Source organism: Pan troglodytes, chromosome 2 (genome assembly GCF_028858775.2).
Source record: "Pan troglodytes isolate AG18354 chromosome 2, NHGRI_mPanTro3-v2.0_pri, whole genome shotgun sequence".
Taxonomy (NCBI): domain Eukaryota; kingdom Metazoa; phylum Chordata; class Mammalia; order Primates; family Hominidae; genus Pan; species Pan troglodytes.
The window spans coordinates 125,599,823-125,619,168 of NC_086015.1; the positions used below are offsets into that span (position 1 = coordinate 125,599,823).

At 41.4% G+C, this 19,346-nt stretch overlaps 1 protein-coding gene across 1 annotated transcript; it reads left to right on the plus strand.

The window, feature by feature from the left end:
- Nucleotides 1-718: 718 nt before the first annotated feature.
- On the plus strand, nucleotides 719-17,459 carry CSTA (cystatin A). The gene is made up of 3 exons (XM_001166441.6): nucleotides 719-844; nucleotides 13,028-13,129; nucleotides 16,929-17,459. Exons 1-3 carry the CDS (start codon nucleotides 779-781, stop codon nucleotides 17,055-17,057), a joined length of 297 nt encoding a protein of 98 aa, XP_001166441.1. The 5' UTR covers nucleotides 719-778; the 3' UTR covers nucleotides 17,058-17,459.
- The last annotated feature ends 1,887 nt before the right edge of the window (nucleotides 17,460-19,346 follow it).

Below are 19,346 nucleotides of genomic sequence, written 5' to 3' on the forward strand. Positions count from 1 at the left end.
TAAAGACACACCAAGTAAACATATAAAAATGGCCTGGAAGGATATTAATTCACCATGTACTTTGCCTTCTGGAAGGCAAGGTTGCGTGGGGTGTGGGGCTTCCTCCATATCTGTAATATTTTATTTCTTAAAAATAACTACCAAAATAAAAAACAGCAAGCAAATATGACAAAAAGGTTAAAAGTTTTAATTCTGAGTGATAGAAATATAGATGTTTGTTATTTTATTCTTTGTGTTTTACTGTATGTTAAACATTTCCAGATATTTAAATAAGAGTAAAGAAGACACATCCAGCCAAGGTCCTCCAGATAGATCCTTTTGCTTTCTTTCTAAAGTCAAGTAAATTCTAAACTAACCTTGACATTATTAGTAAGTTTTGCTTTAAAAAAAATAAAATTTTGTGTTAGAAGTTTTAAAACATTTGGAAATTCTAGTTGCAGCTTCAGATTTCATAATTCAGATGATGCAACAGGATGGAACCGTTGTCAAAGAGAATGCAGGGACGTTTGATGCTTGTTAGGACATGACTCCTGTACTTGCCCATTTGTTCATCCTCCAACCCCTCTTTCTTCCAAATTCCATGTAGCATATTCTGTCCAGGAAGCAAGAAGACTTGCCTGGAGGCACACTCATTTTCCCCATGCCTCTTTGCTATTTGTGGAAAATAAAGCATTCTATAGGCGGAGCTAGTGAACGCCTCTTTTAAAACACGAGTCTCCACACTTCCCTGTTCACTTTGGTCCCAGCATCCTGTCCAGCAAAGAAGCAATCAGCCAAAATGATACCTGGAGGCTTATCTGAGGCCAAACCCGCCACTCCAGAAATCCAGGAGATTGTTGATAAGGTGAGTTGATGCCATTCAGGAAAAAGTCTGAGCCAAAATCTTGATTCATAAGTTGTCCCTGTGGAAAGGCTGTGGTTGAACATGAAAACCAGAAGTTTAGGATGTTTGTGGCTTTGTTCAGGTTTCTTTACAACTAAGATGAAATAAGAGTTTTTCAGATGAAGCCTCGAATAATCCCCAAACTGTGAGTGTGACCTTGAGCAATCACATTTCTTCTCTGAGCTTCATTTTCTCCATGGGTAAAAGAATTTGTATTGTATCTTCTCTAAATCTCTTACAAGATATGATTCTAGAATTACTAATTCAGTTTCTGATGAAACTTTTCTAATCTCACGAAGTGAAGCCAACGTGTAATTGAAGTCTAAGGTTATTAACAATTTGATGAAGTAGTCTTGGAATGCACTGCAGGGAAAATTTTTTTAAATAGATTGAATGAAGAATAATATTGTAAAGGCAATCTACTTACAAACTTCATACACTTTTGCCCAAATAGATAGTGTTTTAGTCTTTTCATAGTTAAAGGGTAATTCAACTAATAGAGAACAGAAGTGACAGTCTATAGTGACTCCGAAATGTCATAGGGCACCAAATTATATATGGAAAAATAGAACTCAATGTTGTTAGCAGATTGATGTGTTTTTCACTTCTTCTTTTTTGTTTTGTTTTGTTTCATTTTTAAGAGATGGGGTCTCACTTTGTCACCCAGGCTGGAGTGCAATGGTCTGATCACGGCTCACTGTAGCCTCAACTTTTTGAGTTCAAGCGATCCTCCCCACTCAGCCTCCTGAGTAGCTGGGATTACAGACATATGCCACCACGCCTGGCTGATTTGGGGGGTTTTGTTTTGTTTTGTTTTTAGAGATGGCATTTCATTCTGTTTCTAGACTGGTCTTGAATTCCTGGGCTCAAGCCATCCACTCACCTAGGCTTCCCAAAGTATTGGGATTACAGGCGTGAGCCACCACACCCATCCCTGATATATTTTTCTTTGTGTGATTAGCTATCATCTAGCTATGTAGTAAACATTTATTTGCATATTTTATGAAAGGAAAACATGTACAAATTACTATTTTAGGTTTTTAGTTTGTTGCCTTATTTTCTTATATTATTCCTTCTTATTTTTTCTCTCTGAAACATCATTCTATGACAGCTTGGAAAACAAGATCAGCTTTTTGTGTGATTATAAGAGTTGGGATCCTGTATATTCTGGGAACTAGAAAGCTCTCTAAGGGGCCAGATGCCTAGAATCCCATCACTCATTCTTGGGGACTAATTATTTCTCTTTCAAGAGTTCTTTTTTTAAATAAATATCTTGGAGCTTTTTTCCTGGGAGATGATATTAAGTCAGTAATGTCTTCATGTGAATCCCCAGATCAGATCAATGTTCTCAAACTTGAATGTGCACATGAATCACCTGCACGTCTTGATAAACCTTAGATTCTGATTCAGGGGACCTGGGGTAGGTCTGAGATTCTGCATTTCTACCAGACTCCCAAGTGCTGCTGCTGCTGCCACCCATGGCCTTGCTTGCTTGCAGGACCAGAGATATATGGCATCCTACAAGGCCAGTGGGAGATGGGGCTTTAAAAGTCAGGGTGCAGGCTGGGCTCAGTGGCTCATGCCTGTAATCCCAGCACTTTGGGAGGCTGAGGCGGGTGGATTACAAGGTCAGCAGTTCGAGACCAGCCTGGCCAACATGGTGAAACCCCATCTCTACTAAAAATACAAAAATTAGCCGGGCATGGTGGTGGGTGCCTGTAATCCCAACTACTCAGGAGGCTGAGGCAGGAGAATTACTTGAGCCCAGGATGCAGAAGGTGCAGTGAGCCAAGATAGTGCCTGCACCCCAGTCTGGGCAACAGAGCAAGACTCTGTCTCAAAAAAAAAAAAAAGGGCCAGGCGCAGTGGCTCACGCCTGTAATCCCAGCACTTTGGGAGGCCGAGGCAGGCGGATCATGAGGTCAGGAGATCAAGACCATCCTGGCTAACACAGTGAAACCCCGTCTCTACTAAAAAATACAAAAATCAGCCGGGCGTGGTGGCGGGCGCCTGTAGTCCCAGCTACTCGGGAGGCTGAGGCAGGAGAATGGCGTTAACCCGGGAGGTGGAGTTTGCAGTGAGCCGAGATTGCACCACTGCACTCCAGCCTGGGCGACAGAGTGAGACTCCGTCTCAAAAAAAAAAAAAAAAAAAAGTCAGGGTGCCAAAATAAAATTTGTCTATTTCATTTGAAAAATGAAGGTAACACCTCTTGCCCTACCTATGTCAGAGCTGTAAGGACTAAGTGAGATAATGTGCATAAAAATGACTTGAAAATGAAAAAGAAATGTGCACAGGTGAGGTATCACAATTGTTTACTTCAAATTTGTGGCTGAAAGCATCCTTGACCCTAAAAAATCCCCCTGAGACTCTCTAAGGAACAGAGCTGTAGGAACATAGGGAAAAATAAATTTGAAATAGAGACAGTACAGAAAATTTTAATGATTTTTAAAAAAATCTATCACTTGATTAGCAAGAATTATTAATTTTTAAAATAAGAAGCTACCAGAAGGCCTTGCATTGTTAATAACACCTATCTGTGAGCCCCATCTTAAATTATAAAATTAATTTGAAAGTGTGTGTGTGGCAGGGAGGAAGCTGCTTCCTTTTGGCTCCAATGTCATCAGAGAGGTAGAATGAGAGATAAGTATTAAGAACAGCTACCTCACCCCAGAAAGGGGTTTTGCAGTTTTTAAAAGCTTGACCTCCATTCGAGCTCTGATTTCATCTTCATAACCCCTGGGGCAGGCAGGGAAGATATTGTGTCTATCTTGCAGATGATGAAACCAAGATTCAAAGAGATTAAGAGTCACTTAATTAAACTGGGCATGGTGGCTCAAGCCTGTAATCCCAGCACTTTGGAAGGCTGAGGCAGGCAGATCACATGAGGTCAGGAGTTCGAGACCAGCCTGGCCAACATGGTGAAACCCTGTCTCTACTAAAAATACAAAAATTAGCCCGGCGTGGTGGCAGGTGCCTGTAATCCCAGCTACCCAGAGGCTGAGGCAGGAGAATCACTTGAACCCGGGAGGCGGAGGCCACAGTGAGCCGAGATCATGACATTGCACTCCAGCCTGGGCCACAGAACAAGATTCCGTCTCAAAAAAAAAAAAAAAAAAAAAAATGAGTCACCTAGTTAAGAAGTTAGCTCACCCCCAGTGTTTGACTGCCTGCCCTCTCTACCACACAGTGGCAGAACACAGAGGAGCTTTGTTAGGAAACGGAAATACACTGAATGGAGAGAGTGTGGTAAGTTTGTCTTCTCAGTGGAAGCACCAGCCTCACAGTTAAGTCCATATAGGAGGCCAAGGCAGGCGGATCACCTGAGGTCAAGAGTTCGAGACCAGCCTGGCCAACATAGCTTTCTACTTTCTAGTTTTCTACTAAAACTAGAAAAATTAGCTGGGCGTGGTGACGGGCGCCTGTAGTCCCAGCTGCTCAGGAGGCTGAGGCAGGAGAATTGCTTGAGCCCAGGAGGTGGAGGTTGGAGTGAGCTGAGACTGTGCCACTGCACTCCAGCCTGGATGACAGAGCGAGACTCCATTTCAAAAAGTAAAAAAAAATTAAAAATTTAAAATTTAATTTTTTTTTTTGACGGAATCTCGCTCTGTCGCCCAGGCTGGAGTGCGGTGGCATGGTCTCGGCTCACTGCAAGCTCCGCCTCCCGGGTTCACGCCATTCTCCTGCCTCAGCCCCGCGAGTAGGTGGGACTACAGGCGCCCGCCACCATGCCTGGCTAATTTTTTGTATTTTTTAGTAGAGACGGGGTTTCACCGTGTTAGCCAGGATGGTCTCGATCTCCTGACCTCATGATCCACCCGCCTTGGCCTCCCAAAGTGCTGGGATTACAAGCGTGAGCCACCGCGCCCAGCCAAAATAAAATTTTTTACTCCTTAGAGGGACTGGTGCGGTGGCTCACGGCTGTAATCCCAGCACTTTAGAAGGCAGAAGCGGGCAGATTGCTTGATCTGGGTGGTTCAAGGGCATCATGACAAAACCCTGTCTCTACCCCCTCCAAAATACAAAAAAATAGCCAGGTAGTACATGCCTGTAGTCCCAGCTACTTGGGAGGCTTAGGTGAGAGGATCACTTGCACTCAGGAAGTTGAGGATGCAGTGAGCCATGATCACGCCACTGCACTCCAGCCTGGTCAACAAAGCGAGACTCTGTTTCAAAAAATAAATAAATAAATAAATATAGGAAATGAATATCACTGAATCATTTCATAGTAGGTGCATTTCTTGTATATCTCCTAGGTGTCTAGCATTATGCTAATTATTATAGAAGCTACATAAGGTCTATAAGATATGGCCCCTGGCCTCTAGGAGTTTACAGGGTAGTTGGGAAAATGGAGATATCTGGAACATAATATAAAACAATATCCAATTAAGTGCTTTTTTATAATCACAGGTTTTGGACCAGAAAAGATGTTAGAGATTGCTGGTCAAACCTCCTTCCTTTCAGGTGAATAATTACTGTGAGGCAGTTCAGCTCCTCCGGTGTTAAAGCCCCAATTATCGCTTATCTGCCCTCTCTTGCAGGAGTGAGCCTTAGGGCACAATTTCCAATTCAGTGTTAGAAGGTAGAGGAAGAGTTGGACAACTCTTTGTAGTTTAGGAAGCACTTTCACGTCAATTATATCATTTATGCCCCTACAAACAGCCCCAAGAGGCAGGTATTATTATAACCGCTTTATAGGTGAGAAACTTGAGTCAATTCCTTCTCCAAAATTACAGTTAGGTCCCCATGCAGGAATAGGGAAAATGGATAGATGCTACTAATTTAGGGACAATCTCCACTACCTGTCACTTACTTGCTAGTTTTATTTTTTTTTTATTTTTGAATGTATCTCTGTTTTTTAAAATCACCTGTTATAGTGGAAGTATTCTCAGAGGAGCTGAAGTTTATCAGCTTTCCTTGGACTTCTCAGAGAGCTTCTTAGTGGAAGGCCAACTGAAGAACCCCATTAGAAGGAGAGAAAGAAGGAAGAAAAAGATCATCACATAGAAAAGGGAAGAGTGTCAAAGACAAATGATAACTGCATGACCAAGGAATTTTATATCACAGTGAAAGAGGAATATTGGATGAGGGCAGAAAGAAAAGAAAGGCAAACAAAGGGGATGGCAATTGAGAAAACTTGAATGTTTTTGAAGGCAGGAGAAATGAGTTTTCCCATTCTGAAGATAACAGAGACTGAACATGTCATTGTAGCATCATGTACTAAAGTACACTTGGAAGAAAACCCTCTTCCAAGATTCTCCGTATTAGCTGATGTCATTGCTATACTCATCTTTCCTATTTGGGGAGACAGGTTGTCAGGATGGAAAACAACTGTGGTCTTTTCATTCAGAAAACATTGATTAGGTAGACAGAACTGTGTGAATTGCTATGGGGGTAGCAGGGACATAAAATAGTGCTTGCCCTTTTGGAAATTAATAAAATAGAATGGAGCTAAGAGGGACAAATCCAGAAAGACAGAGCCATACACAGCCCCATTCATGAAAAGCCACAATCTGTATAACGAAGAACCAAATAAATGAATGGCCCAACAGCAAAAGCCTCCGGATCATTATTGCTGATCCAATATCTTATATAATATGTTAATAAGCATTTTGATGAGAATTGTGAGCATATTTATGAGAAGGAAAGAAATGTTATTTAATTGTTTTTAGAGGTAAGGGCTACTATACATGCAATGTGCATGCACACAACAAACACACACACACACACACACACACACACACACACACTCCCCTTAGTCATAAACCTAATTGCTGAATACTATTCCTGGCCAACACACAGAACATGATTTTTGTCAGTCAGGACACCGCACAAACACTTCATCTGCATACCATCCTGGGCACACCCTGGAACTTAACATGTCATGGCTCTCACCCCATCCACAAATTTGCATTCCCCTCTCTGACCACAGCCTCCTTATTAGTCGCCTCTCCCACTGTCCCACACCCAAAGAACCTGTCGTTCAGCCACACCAGAATCCTTCAGGCACCTACCTTCCCAACTTCATGAGAACATGCCCAGGCCCACTGAGTCTCTCATCCAGCCTGGACCCCATGACAGGAGGGTAGCTTCAAATACTCCTCCACTCATGATGATTTCCTTGACCCTGGGAGCTCCTGACATTCTAATTCTCAGTTAAAGGTCACACCCACTGCCACCACTTTCTATGCAGCTACTACTGTTCCAGAATCAAAGAACTTTGCCAAAGCAAGGTGCAGAACCACAGAAAACTCACCCATTACAAACCTGTGGATTAATGCTTAACAACCCGGACAGGACCCAGGGCTGCCAGAACATTCTTGCAGTCATATTTGTTGGCCTTTTTCTAGAAACCCCACAAATGTAAATCTCTCTTCAGTTGCTCATTGCCTCCCACCCCCATGGTCCCTCCAGCAGGATGTCTCAGTTTCTACTCTTCTTAGGCCAGCTGTCCCCAACCTTTTTGGCACCTTTGTGGAAGGCAATTTTTCCACAGATGGGGTGGAGGGGATAGTTTTGGGATGAAGCTGTTCCACCTCAGATCATCAGGCATTATTTTCTCATAAGGAGCACGCAACCTTGATCCTTTGCATGCAGTTCACAATAGGGTTCCCACTCCTATGAGAATCTAATGCTGTCGCTAATCTGACAGGAGGCGGAGCTCAGGCCATAATGCTCACTGGCCCACTGCTCCCCTCCTGCTGTGCAGCCCGATTCCTAACAGGCCATGGATGGGTACTGGTCTGCAGCCCAGGGGTTGGGAACGCCTGTCTTAGGAGATTGCAGATCTCTGGTAAGAAAATGCCCCAGCTGACCCTATCTCTTGCTGGATCTCATTCCTCCCTAGACTCTGTTCTCCTCTCTTCAGCCAGTCCTTCCTCTCTTAGCCAGGTGATTTCATTTCTTGCATCCTCAATGCCTTGTCCCGTACTTCCTTCTTCCTTCAAAACATACTTAGACAATAAATGTCCACAAGTCACATCTTACTGGCCCTACTGTCCTTTCATGTTACTATTCAAACTCTCCTTCCTTACTCTCTAAATCTCCCCCAAATGTAATTCATCCACTTTGCCATCAATATCTTTCTATCCATTTTCTATTAAATTAGGCACAGTCCTATTGTTTCTGTAGAATGACTACAGATTAGGGGGAAAGCCTGGGTGTTGGGTGCCTAATGGCTCAAATCCTCAGATCTCAGAGAATAAACACCTCACCAAGATTCATGCTCAGTAGCAATGAGAAATGGTTGAAGAACTCTGGGTTAAATGCATTATACCAGGTGCTTCTCCCTGGTAGCCTCCTCCCCTGGCTGGAGACCAAGCGACAAACCTCCACTGTATTCCTTGAGCTCCCATCACCATCACGCATGGCAGACTGAGAAAGGTGAAGGCCGACTGCATTCAGCAGGAGATGTGTCCGTTCACCACCAGTCTCCCACCACCATTCCCAGCTGGCCTGCATCCTCCTAGTGCCCATCCTGGGGAGTCTTTCAGCACCAAGCTACCTTCTGAGACTTAAGTTTCACTGACAAGCTCCCCTACTCTGCCCCTTTCCCTGCTCCTCAGCTCAAATCTCATCACTCAGGTCCATGTCATCTAACATTAAACCATGCAAATCTATTTTACTGGGAAGAGGGAGGGAGGCTGCAAGTTACAAGTAGAGTGAACCAGAAATCAAGGTCCACAGTCTGACAGGTGCCAGAACACTTCAAGAAACAAACCAGATCTTTTAAATCCCCTCTCTCATGGAAAATTCTGCATTTGTGGATTACACAGATACGATGGAAAAGTTAAAGATTTGGATATATTTCTAGGACAGATAGAAATAAAAACTTAGGGCCAGGCATGGGGGCTCACCCCTGTAATCCCAGCACTTTGGGAGACCAAGGTGGGTGGATCACCTGAGGCCAGGAGTTTGAGACCAGCCTGGCAAACATGGTGAAACTCCATCTCTCCAAAAATATAAAAAATTAGCTGGGAGTGGTGGCAGATGCCTGTAGTCCCAGCTACTCATGAGGCTGAGGCAGGAGAATTGCTTAAACCCAGGAGGGAGAGGTTGTAGTGAGCTGAGATTGTGCCACTACACTCCAGCCTAGGTGACAGAGCAAGACTCCATGAAAGAGAGAGAAGAAAGAAAGAAAGAAAGAAAGAAAGAAAGAAAGAAAGAAAGAAAGAAAGAAAGAAAGAAGAAAGAGAGAGAGGAAGGAAGGAAAAGGAAAGGAAAGGAAAGGAAGGAAGGAAAAGGAAAGGAAAGGAAGAAAGAAGGAAGAAAGAAAGAAGAAAGAAAGAGAGAGAGAAAGAAAGAAAAAGAAAGAAAGAGAGAAAGAAAGAAAAGAAAAGAAAGGCTGGTTGGCTTAGGATACGTGCTTAAAAAGAAACATGACTGAAAAGCAGAAGGAACACAGATCAGATATGTAAGTTATCAGGCAAGGACTTTAAAATAACTATGTTGAATAATTTTTCAACTTTAAGCAGTCATGCTCAACTCATAGCCTTAGATTCTCCATTCATAAAATGAGGTTTAAATGGATACTTTGGGGGTTAGTGTAGAGATTAACTCTTTCAAACTCAGCTCCTAACTTGACTGGTGCCAAGTGCTGGCCATCCCTCCTTTGGAATCTTGAAAGGCTTTGGAAAGGGACCCTAAGACAATAACCCGTTTCCTTACTCTGCTTCTCTGTGCATCCTTTCTCCGCTCTCCTGCCCCTAGCTCTTCCCACTTCTGGTTTGTCCTCACTATTTGTCTTCTCCCTTTCTCCACTTTGAAATTTCATTTCCATCTCAACAGAACAATCACATTTTTCCCGTCTATTCTCAAGGTTACAGGAGAACTGAGTGGTGGTCCGTGGAGTGTTTGGCCTTTCAGAAATGGTCTGAGAACTCACAGTTTGCATATGTCTACATCTTTGAAAACAGTTCTGGTACTCAAACTGAGGCATCAGTAGTAAAGGTTCAAAACATCTGCCCAGGGAGGATTGTTTGAGTCCAGGAGTTCGAGGCTGCAGTGAACTATGATCACGCCACTGCACTCCAGCCTGGGTGAGGGGGAGATTCTGTCTCTTAAATTTAAAAAAACAAAAAACAAAAAAAAACCTGCCCACTGATAGGAAGGACTGCCTTGGGAGAATCCTAGATGCACTGGAGGCCTGATTGAAGTTGTATGGACATGCAATGCTTTCATGAAGGGCATAAAAGCAAGTTCTCAATAAACAAGGTGCATTCAACACAGAGAGTTATATCCTTTTTCCTCCAAAAGACAGAAAAGAATTGGGGTTGAAGGACAAATCCACAGACATAAAGACAACAGGAGATAGGCAAGTACCACCTCAGAAATACCAATAAAATTTTGGAAGTTGGAAAACAGATGAACAATGGAAAATGCTGAGCAGTCTAAACAGAAGCTAAGCCCATAAAGGGGAAAGTCGAAGCCAGAAGCAAGCAGATTCACACTGCAGAACGTCACAATGGTGCAGGCATGAGCAACACCAAAAAGTCGTAGCCAGGAGTAAGGTCTCGGACCAAAAGCAAGAGGACTGATCTGTATGAAGGACAGGGAGACCTCCCATAGTTCCTTCTTCCTCACTGTCCTCCACCCCGGCAGAAGACGAGCTTTACACTTAGCAGGAACTGAGTCAAGAGCTCATAGTAGACTCTTGCATATCAGGCCCAGCTGAGAGTGGGAATGAAGCACTGTACAGAAAGTTGATGGGCTCAGTAAAAGTTTACATATTGAATTTGGGACTGTCTCCCTTCTCATGCTGGGTTCAGGAATGCTGACATTTAAACCCAACCCATATGCCTCCATGGTAGACAGAATGATGGCCCTCCAAAGATGTCCATGTCCTAATCCCTGGAACCTGTGACTAGGTTCCTTTACACAGCAAAAGAGACTTTGCAGGTGTGATTAAGTTAAGGCTCTGGAGATGGAGAGGTTATCCTGGATTATCCAGGTAAGCCCATGCAATCACAGGGTCTTTGTAAGAATTATACCCAAATACTGCACTCTAGTTAGTATATTGTTTTCCACAGGGGTATAGGTCAACAATTCTGAAATTATTTTATGTATATGCTAGAACTGAGAAAATAGGCAAATACATTGCAAATAATAAGAACCAGGATTCTTCCTCAGTGTTTGAGAAAGGAGTTATGATAAGGAAAAGGGAAAAGCTAAATGAGTCCTGTGGTATTTGATTTATTTTATTATTTATTTATTTATTTATTTATTTATTTATTTATGTATTTTGAGGCAGAGTTTCACTCTTGTTGCCCAGGCTGGAGTGCGATGGTGTGATCTCGGCTCACTGCAACCTCCGCCTCCCAGGTTCAAGCAATTCTCCTGCCTCAGCCTCCTGAGTAGCTGGAATTACAGACACCCACCATTGCGCCCAGCTAATTTTTGTATTTTTAGTAGAGACGGGGTTTCATCATGTTGGTCACACTGGTCTCAAACTCCTGACCTCAAGTGATCCACCCGCCTCTGCCTCCCAAAGTGCTGGGATTACAGGCATGAGCCACCGCACCCGGCCATGGTATTTGATTTTAATCAGAGGAATACACACACACACACACACACACACACACACACACGTACACACACATATATAATGTATATATAATGACACACAGATAAATGTGTGTATATATGCACACACATACACAAATGAGTAGATAAAGATGTGTGCATGTGTGTGTGAGTACACATATTATTTTGTAGCCCTTTCCACTGAGTGGGCCTAGAAGCAATGACATTTAGTAACAAGAGACACAGCACCCAAATCTTAGGTCTTAAATACCGTTCTCCAATAAAAGGAGCAGGGACTCCTTGGAGAAATAGTTGATTCCAGTGAGGAGGCAAGGAAACTTCAAGATAAACCTGGAACATCTGACTCTACTTTTGTAGAGTCAGAGAGTAAGGAAGTGCTTATAAAATGATGGAGGCATGTTGAAAGAACACAGGCATCAGGTGAAGGAGCTCCCAACGGCCAAATCTAGGGCATTTGAGTAACAAAATAAAGAGTAATGAATTGTAATCCACAGAGTAAAAGAAATATCCATGAGTCATATTAATATAAAATAAGTAATTGACTGCATAAAGAGGAGAGAGGGAACAGCTCTTCCTTACGGCAGAATTCCAAATAATAAATGCACAAGAAATGATTTTTTAATTACCATTTGGCCAACACCACAATTAATCATTGTTGTAGGCAAGAACCATCAATGGATGCTAAAATTTATGAATGAAAGTATGGCGAGAAACAAGACTCCTCACAAGACACTTACTAATTACAAAGGGGAAAAAAATGGTAACTTTACCGTGGAGAAACCTGGCAGACATCCTAAGTGATCAAAATTAACATCACCAGTAATGAAACGTAGCTCCTGATAGGATGCACTTAAGCACAACATCACGTTTGTGCTATCCTTACAAACAAGTATAATACTAACATAAGAGGAGATCACACAAACCTAAATTGAGAGACATTCTACCATTTAACAGGCCAGTATTCTTCAAAAACATCAAGGCCATGAACAAAAAGGAATGAACCCAGATTGTAGGAGACTGAGGAGAAATGACAACTAAATGCAATGTAGGATCCTGCATGAGATCCTGGAGCAGAAAAGAGACATTTTCAGGAAAACTGGCAAAATTCTGATAAGGTTTAGAGACTACTTAATAGTATTATACCATGTTAATTTCCTCATTTTGGTGATTATACTATGTTATGTAAAACGGCAAAATTAAGGGAACTGTAAATGATATAAGAGAATTCATTATACTAATTTTACAACTTTTAAGTCTGAAATCATTTTAAAATAATGTTTTAATCAAGTAGTAATTATTGCTCCACTGATTTTTATTAATCAAAGATACATATAACTCTTAGAGTTTTAGCAGTCAAAACGCTCCTATATTGCATTACCACACTGAGTTGATGTGAATTCAGCCTAAAGCAACAAAATTTGACTTTTTAACCTATGTAATTGTATTAAAACAGGTGTTTTCTATTGAAATAATAAAAATAGTTCATAGATTTCATTACCATCTTTGAAGACTTTTAAGAGGATGAGGTTCCCAGATGGATACATCGCATAGATGGAGTCTAATATAGCTTTGATTATTTGTTTCCTCTTTTCTTTTCTTTAGGTTAAACCACAGCTTGAAGAAAAAACAAATGAGACTTACGGAAAATTGGAAGCTGTGCAGTATAAAACTCAAGTTGTTGCTGGAACAAATTACTACATTAAGGTTAGAGTTCAGCACCTACTTTAGCGCCAAAAGATGTATTTCTCATTTTATGTAAAATATTCCCTGATTTCCCTACCACATAATTCCTTCCTTACGGTTGTCCTAAATTAAGATGCCCAGCATGATTCCTTCCAAGTGGTGGACTCTCAAATTTGGTAGATGATGTGACACCATTTTTTTTCTTGTGAATTCAGAAAGTTTTATTACATTGATTCTTGATTTCTGGAAATTGTATAGAAAAAGATTTCATAACAGTTCAGGGCATGCTGGATTTGTGGCTGTGCTGCTGCTTAGGTAAGGAGGGAGGATCACGTCTCATCTGCCTGAAGGTGTGGGGCTAGACCACATGGTATCTTGAAGCTGATTCCACCTCAAAGCTGTATGATTCTCTATGTCTAAATTAAATAAATTAAAGTAACGACTTAAATCATTAGCTGGGAAAATAATTTAAACCTTTTTTGCCCTTCAATTAATATAATGTAAATACTATTTTGTAACTCAAATTAGATTTAACTTGTGGCACTCTAGGCATAGTTTAAAAGAGTGGAGTATTTAAAATAGTTTAAAAGTTAATTTTATAGCTCTGTCAAAAAATTACACAACGCATTGATCGAGTTCTAATTGAAGTTATCAAGAGGAAACCAGTTGAACAAGTCAACCATGAATATTTAAGAGCCATGTTTGTCCTTATATATTAAGAAGATGATAATGCTGATTTTAAAAATAAAAACAAATATTCAAGTATATTTACTTAATCTTTACTTCACTATTTGACCAGGGCACAGTGTGGCTTATTTCTCTTTAACAAATATTTCTATTAAAATATAAACATTTTAAAAGATTTTTTCAGAAAAAAAAAAAAAAAAAAGTAAGTGGAGCTAGTCAGCTCAGCATAAGAAAGTTTCAGTACAGAGCTATGTACACAGATCAGCCCTGTTGTGCCAAATGTGAGCTCCTAGTAATGACCAGGTCCCGGGGAGACACATGTGAAAGAGGACCCTGCTGTATCCTCAGAAAACAATGGCACCATTTCCTCCATTCTCAATCTGCTTTCTTCATGGCTGGAAAAGAAAGTTTTCCAGTTAGAAATGATTATGTGCAAAGATAGGAAACATTCCATCAACATTAACATATTTAATAATTTATGATTAATTCAAATGCATACATTTCACATATTACCAGCTCACATGTTTCTTCAACAGTTCATCAGATAACTATCTTGAAAATTTCTGCTTGAAAATTTGTTCCCTTGACCACCCTTTTGCCCTCTCTTAATCAGTCTCCTCTCTCTCTCTCATCTTTTCTTCCTTCTGCTATCAAACTTTTCCTACTGGATCTCAGCCACCGATCCCAGTTCCCTTTTACTTCCTGGTAGTCTGGCTGTTGATCCCTTTGCTCTGAGGCACTCTAGATTTAAGGTCTTGCCAGTGATGTGACCTTCTCTATGTATTTCAAGTACCTATCAAGAGGTAGGTGGTAGAATGGAAGGACCACAAGCTTAGGTGTCAGAGTGTCCTGGGTTTGAACCCTTGTTCAATTTGTTCTATGGGAAGCTCCTCCTCCTCTCTGAGCCTTCATTCCCTTATCTGCACAATGAGGGTAATAATCTACTTCACAGCGTGTTGTGAGGAATAAATAAGCTGGAAATTTATTGAGCACTTATAATTCACGATGCACTATTCTAAGAACAGGGCTTGTATTATCTCATTTAATCCTCACAACAAATCTATGAGATAAGTACAATCACTTCTCTTGGGTTACCGACGAAAAAACTGAGCTCCAGGGTGGTGAAGAAGCTAAAAAGATCACACAACTACAAGAGCAGAGTCAGGATTTGAACCCAGATAGACTGAGCTTAACTACTGGCTGTGCTGCCTCTAATATAAAGCACAAAATAAGAGCTTTTACAAGGTTACACTGGCCTGGTGTGGTGGCTTATACCTGTAATCCGAACACTTTAGGAGGCCAAGGTGGGAGGATAGCTTGAAGCCAGGAGTTTGAGATCATTCTGGGCAACATAGCAAGACCCTGCCTCTACAAAGAAAATGTTTTAATTACCTAGGAATGGTGATGCACACCAGTAGTCCTAGCTACTTGGGAAGCTGAGGTAGGAGGATCACTTGAGCCGAGGAGTTTGAGGTTGCAGTGAGCTGCGATCGCACCACTGCACTGTGAGCCAGGCCTCATTCCCCGATCAGTACCCCCCAAAAATGTTACATTGTAGAGTGAAAAGAATGTAGATGCTAGAGGCTAACAGATCTGGGTTTGAATATTGGCTGTGCCACTGACTAGCTGAGAGATTTATGGAAAATCACTTAATCTCTCCTACTCTGCTTCCACGTCTGTAAAAATGTCATTGCTCCACTTTTCTTCAGGCCTATAATATAGGTTAATATAATCATTTATATAAAATGTTCATCATAGTGTCTGGCTCACAGTAAACATTTGATATATGGCATTTGTTAAAATTAGGATAGGAAGTGACATCAGAAGCACAATAAATATTTGTATAAGACAAAGCATTTATTGTCTCCAGCAAGAACCAAAGTAAAAATTCTTACCATAATTTTCCAGGTCTCAGATTCATGTCCAAACTACTGCTTCTGCTTCAACCTTCATACCAATGACTTCCTAGTAAAACCCCTTAGCTTTTTTTTTTTTCTTTTCTTTTCTTTTCTTTTTTGAGATGGAGTTTCACTCTGTCACTCAGGCTGGAGTGCAGTGGCACAATCTCGGCTCTCTGCAACCTCCACCTCCCAGATTCAAGCGATTCTCCTGCTTCAGCCTCCCAAGTAGCTGGGATTACAGATGTGCACCACCACACCCAGCTAATTTTGTATTTTTAGTAGAGACCAGATTTCACCATGGTGGCCAGGTTTGTCTCAAACTCCTGACCTCAGGTGATCCACCCACCTTGGCCTCCCAAAGTGCTGGGATTATAGGCGTGAGCCACAGTGCCCGGCTGGCCCCTTCACTTTAGAAGGGAGGGTGTCTGCCCCCTGGGCTCTGCTCAATCCTACCAGTGGGTGTTTATAAAGTAGGTTCTGATATAGGTATGGGAACCCTGCATCCCAAATTTTCTAGGGCAATTCTGATTTTCTTCTCCCTTATCAGACTGTATGGCAAACAAAGTGTCCCAAGTTGAGAGTCAGAAAACAGCATCACCAAAAATATAGGCTATCACTTGTTTTCTTGCTCCATGCATCTTTGAAAATAAAATGCTGTCCTTTGTGCCCAGATTACACTAAAAAAAAATAACAAAATAAACCTAGGACCTATGCCTCTTGCCATGCCATTAGTCTACAATTTTTTTTTTTTTTAAGACAAACTCTTGCTCTATCACCCAGGCTGGAGTACAGTGGCATGATCTCGGCTCACTGCAACCTTCTCCTCCTGGGTTCAAGTGATTCTCCTGCCTCAGCCTCTAGAGTAGCTGGGATTACAGGCATGCACCACCATGCCCGGCTAATTTTTTGTATTTTTAGTAGAGACGGGATTTCACCATGCTGGCCAGGCTTGTCTTGAACTCCTGACCTCGTGAACCCCCTGCCTCAGCCTCCCAAAGTGCTAGGATTACAGGTGGGAGCCACGGCACCCAGCCTAGTCTGCTCTTTTTCTCCTAAAATAAGGTGGTGGATTTATGAATACAAAGAGTCTAAGAATGGTGGACTAGGTCTAGCAATGCTGTTCCTCAGCAGCTTTTTGGACAGAAGTCTTTATAGACCTGTGGCTCTCTCACTTGATGTAGACCCATTTGAATGAATCTCCTTTTGCTTTCTCTTTCTTTAATATTTTTCAGGTACGAGCAGGTGATAATAAATATATGCACTTGAAAGTATTCAAAAGTCTTCCCGGACAAAATGAGGACTTGGTACTTACTGGATACCAGGTTGACAAAAACAAGGACGACGAGCTGACGGGCTTTTAGCAGCATGTACCCAAAGTGTTCTGATTCCTTCAACTGGCTACTGAGTCATGATCCTTGCTGATAAATATAACCATCAATAAAGAAGCATTCTTTTCCAAAGAAATTATTTCTTCAATTATTTCTCATTTATTGTATTAAGCAGAAATTACCTTTTCTTTCTCAAAATCGGTGTTATTGCTTTAGAGTATAAACTCCATATAAATTGATGGCAATTGGAAATCTTATAAAAACTAGTCAAGCCTAATGCAACTGGCTAAAGGATAGTACCACCCTTACCCCCACCATAGGCAGGCTGGATCGTGGACTATCAATTCACCAGCCTCCTTGTTCCCTGTGGCTGCTGATAACCCAACATTCCATCTCTACCCTCATACTTCAAAATTAAATCAAGTATTTTACAAAGTGTGTGTGTGTGTATATATATACTTTTTTTTTTTTTTTTTTTTTGAGACAGAGTCTCGTTCTGTCACCCAGGCTAGAGTGCAATGGTGTGATCTCGGCTCACTGCAACCTCCGCCTCCCAGGTTTAAGCGATTCTCCCATCTCAGCCTCCCAAGTAGCTGGGATTACAGGCACCTACCACTGCGCCTAGCTAATTTTTGTATTTTTAGTAGAGACAGAGTTTTGCCATGTTGGCCAGGCTGGTTTCGAACTCCTGACCCTAGGTGATCTGCTCGCCTTGGCTTCCCAAAGTGCTGGGATTACAGGTGTGAGCCACCTTGCCCAGCCTATATTTTTATTCTGAAACAAACTTAAACATAGAGAAAAGTTGCAAAAAAAAAAAAAAAAAAAAAAACCCACTTTTTTTCCTGGACATTTGAGACTAAGTTACTTACCATGATGCCCCATCATCAACAAATACTTCAGTGTGCATTTCCTACAAACAAGGATATTCTCCTGCAAAACTGAAATACAACCATCAAAATCAGGAAATTGCCAGGTCACAGTGGCTCACGCCTGTAATCCCAGCACTTTGGTAGGCCAAGGCAGCAGGATTGCTTGAGGACAGGAATTTAAGACAAACCTGGGCAACATAGCGAGACCATGTCTCTACAAAAAGAAATTAGAAATTAGCTGGGCATGGTGGTATGCACCTGTAGTCCTAGCTACTTGGGAGGCTGACGTGGGGGGATGGCTTGAGCCCAGGAATTCGAGGCTACAGTGAGCTATACTCATGCCACTGCACTCCAGCCTGGGTGACAAAGAGAGACCGTGTCTCTAAAAAAAAAAATTAAAAATAAAATTAAACAATTAAGAAATTAACACTGATACACTGGTAGCATCTAATCCCCAGACACCATTCAAATTACCCCAATTGTCCCAATAATGTCATTTATTACAAAAAGATCCAAGCCAGGTGAGGTGGCAAGCACCTGTAGTCCTAGCTACTCAGGTGGCAGAGGCAGGAGGACCTCTAGAGGCCAGGAGTTCAAGGCTATGGTGTGCAATGATCATGCCCATGAGTAGCCACTGCATGCCAGCCTGGGCAACATAGCAAGACCCCATCCCAAAAAAAAGATCCAATCCAAAATAACTTGCTCCATTTAATTGCCATTTTCCTCTTATTTAATACCTTTATTGAGACATAAATTGAAACATACAACTTACCCATTTAAAGTGTACAAGAGAATAGTTTTATACCACATTCACAAATGTGTGCAGACCTCACAAAATTTTAGAACATTTTCATCACCTCAAAAAGAAGTCTCATACCTGTTAGCTGTCACTTCCCCAGCCTCCTCCACACATAAGCAACAACTCAACTCCTAAGCAACAACTAATTTACTGTCTAGATTTGCCTGGTCTGGACATTCATACATGTGGAATTATATAATATGTGGTCCTTTGTAACTGCCTTCCTTCAGTTAACATAGTTTTCAAAATTCATCAATGTTGTAGCACGTCTCAGTATTTTATTCCTTTTTATGGACAAATATTCCATTTTATCAATATATCACACGTTGTTTATTAACTAATCAGTTGACAGATATTTAAGTTGCTTTCACCTTTTGACTATCAGGAACACTGCTACTATAAATATTTGTGTACAAGGTTTTGTGTGTACATAGGTTTTCATTTCTCTTGGGTATATACCTAGGAGTAGAATTGCTGGTTCATACGGTAACTAACTCTATGTTTAATTGTTTGAGAAACTTACAGACGGTTTTCTGAAGTGGTCACACCATTTTACATTCTCACCAACAGTGGATGAGAGTTCCATTTTCTCCATATCCTCACCCACACTTGTTATTATCTGAATTTTTTTAAGGTTAGCCATCTTAGTGGATG

Bases quoted from the DNA above. Each gene is read 5' to 3' on its own strand.
- CSTA (XM_001166441.6), top strand. From the start codon at position 779: ATGATACCTGGAGGCTTATCTGAGGCCAAACCCGCCACTCCAGAAATC. The intron at 845-13,027 runs GTGAGTTGATGC...TCTTTTCTTTAG, and splicing joins TCCAGGAGATTGTTGATAAG to GTTAAACCACAGCTTGAAGA. The intron at 13,130-16,928 runs GTTAGAGTTCAG...AATATTTTTCAG, and splicing joins GAACAAATTACTACATTAAG to GTACGAGCAGGTGATAATAA.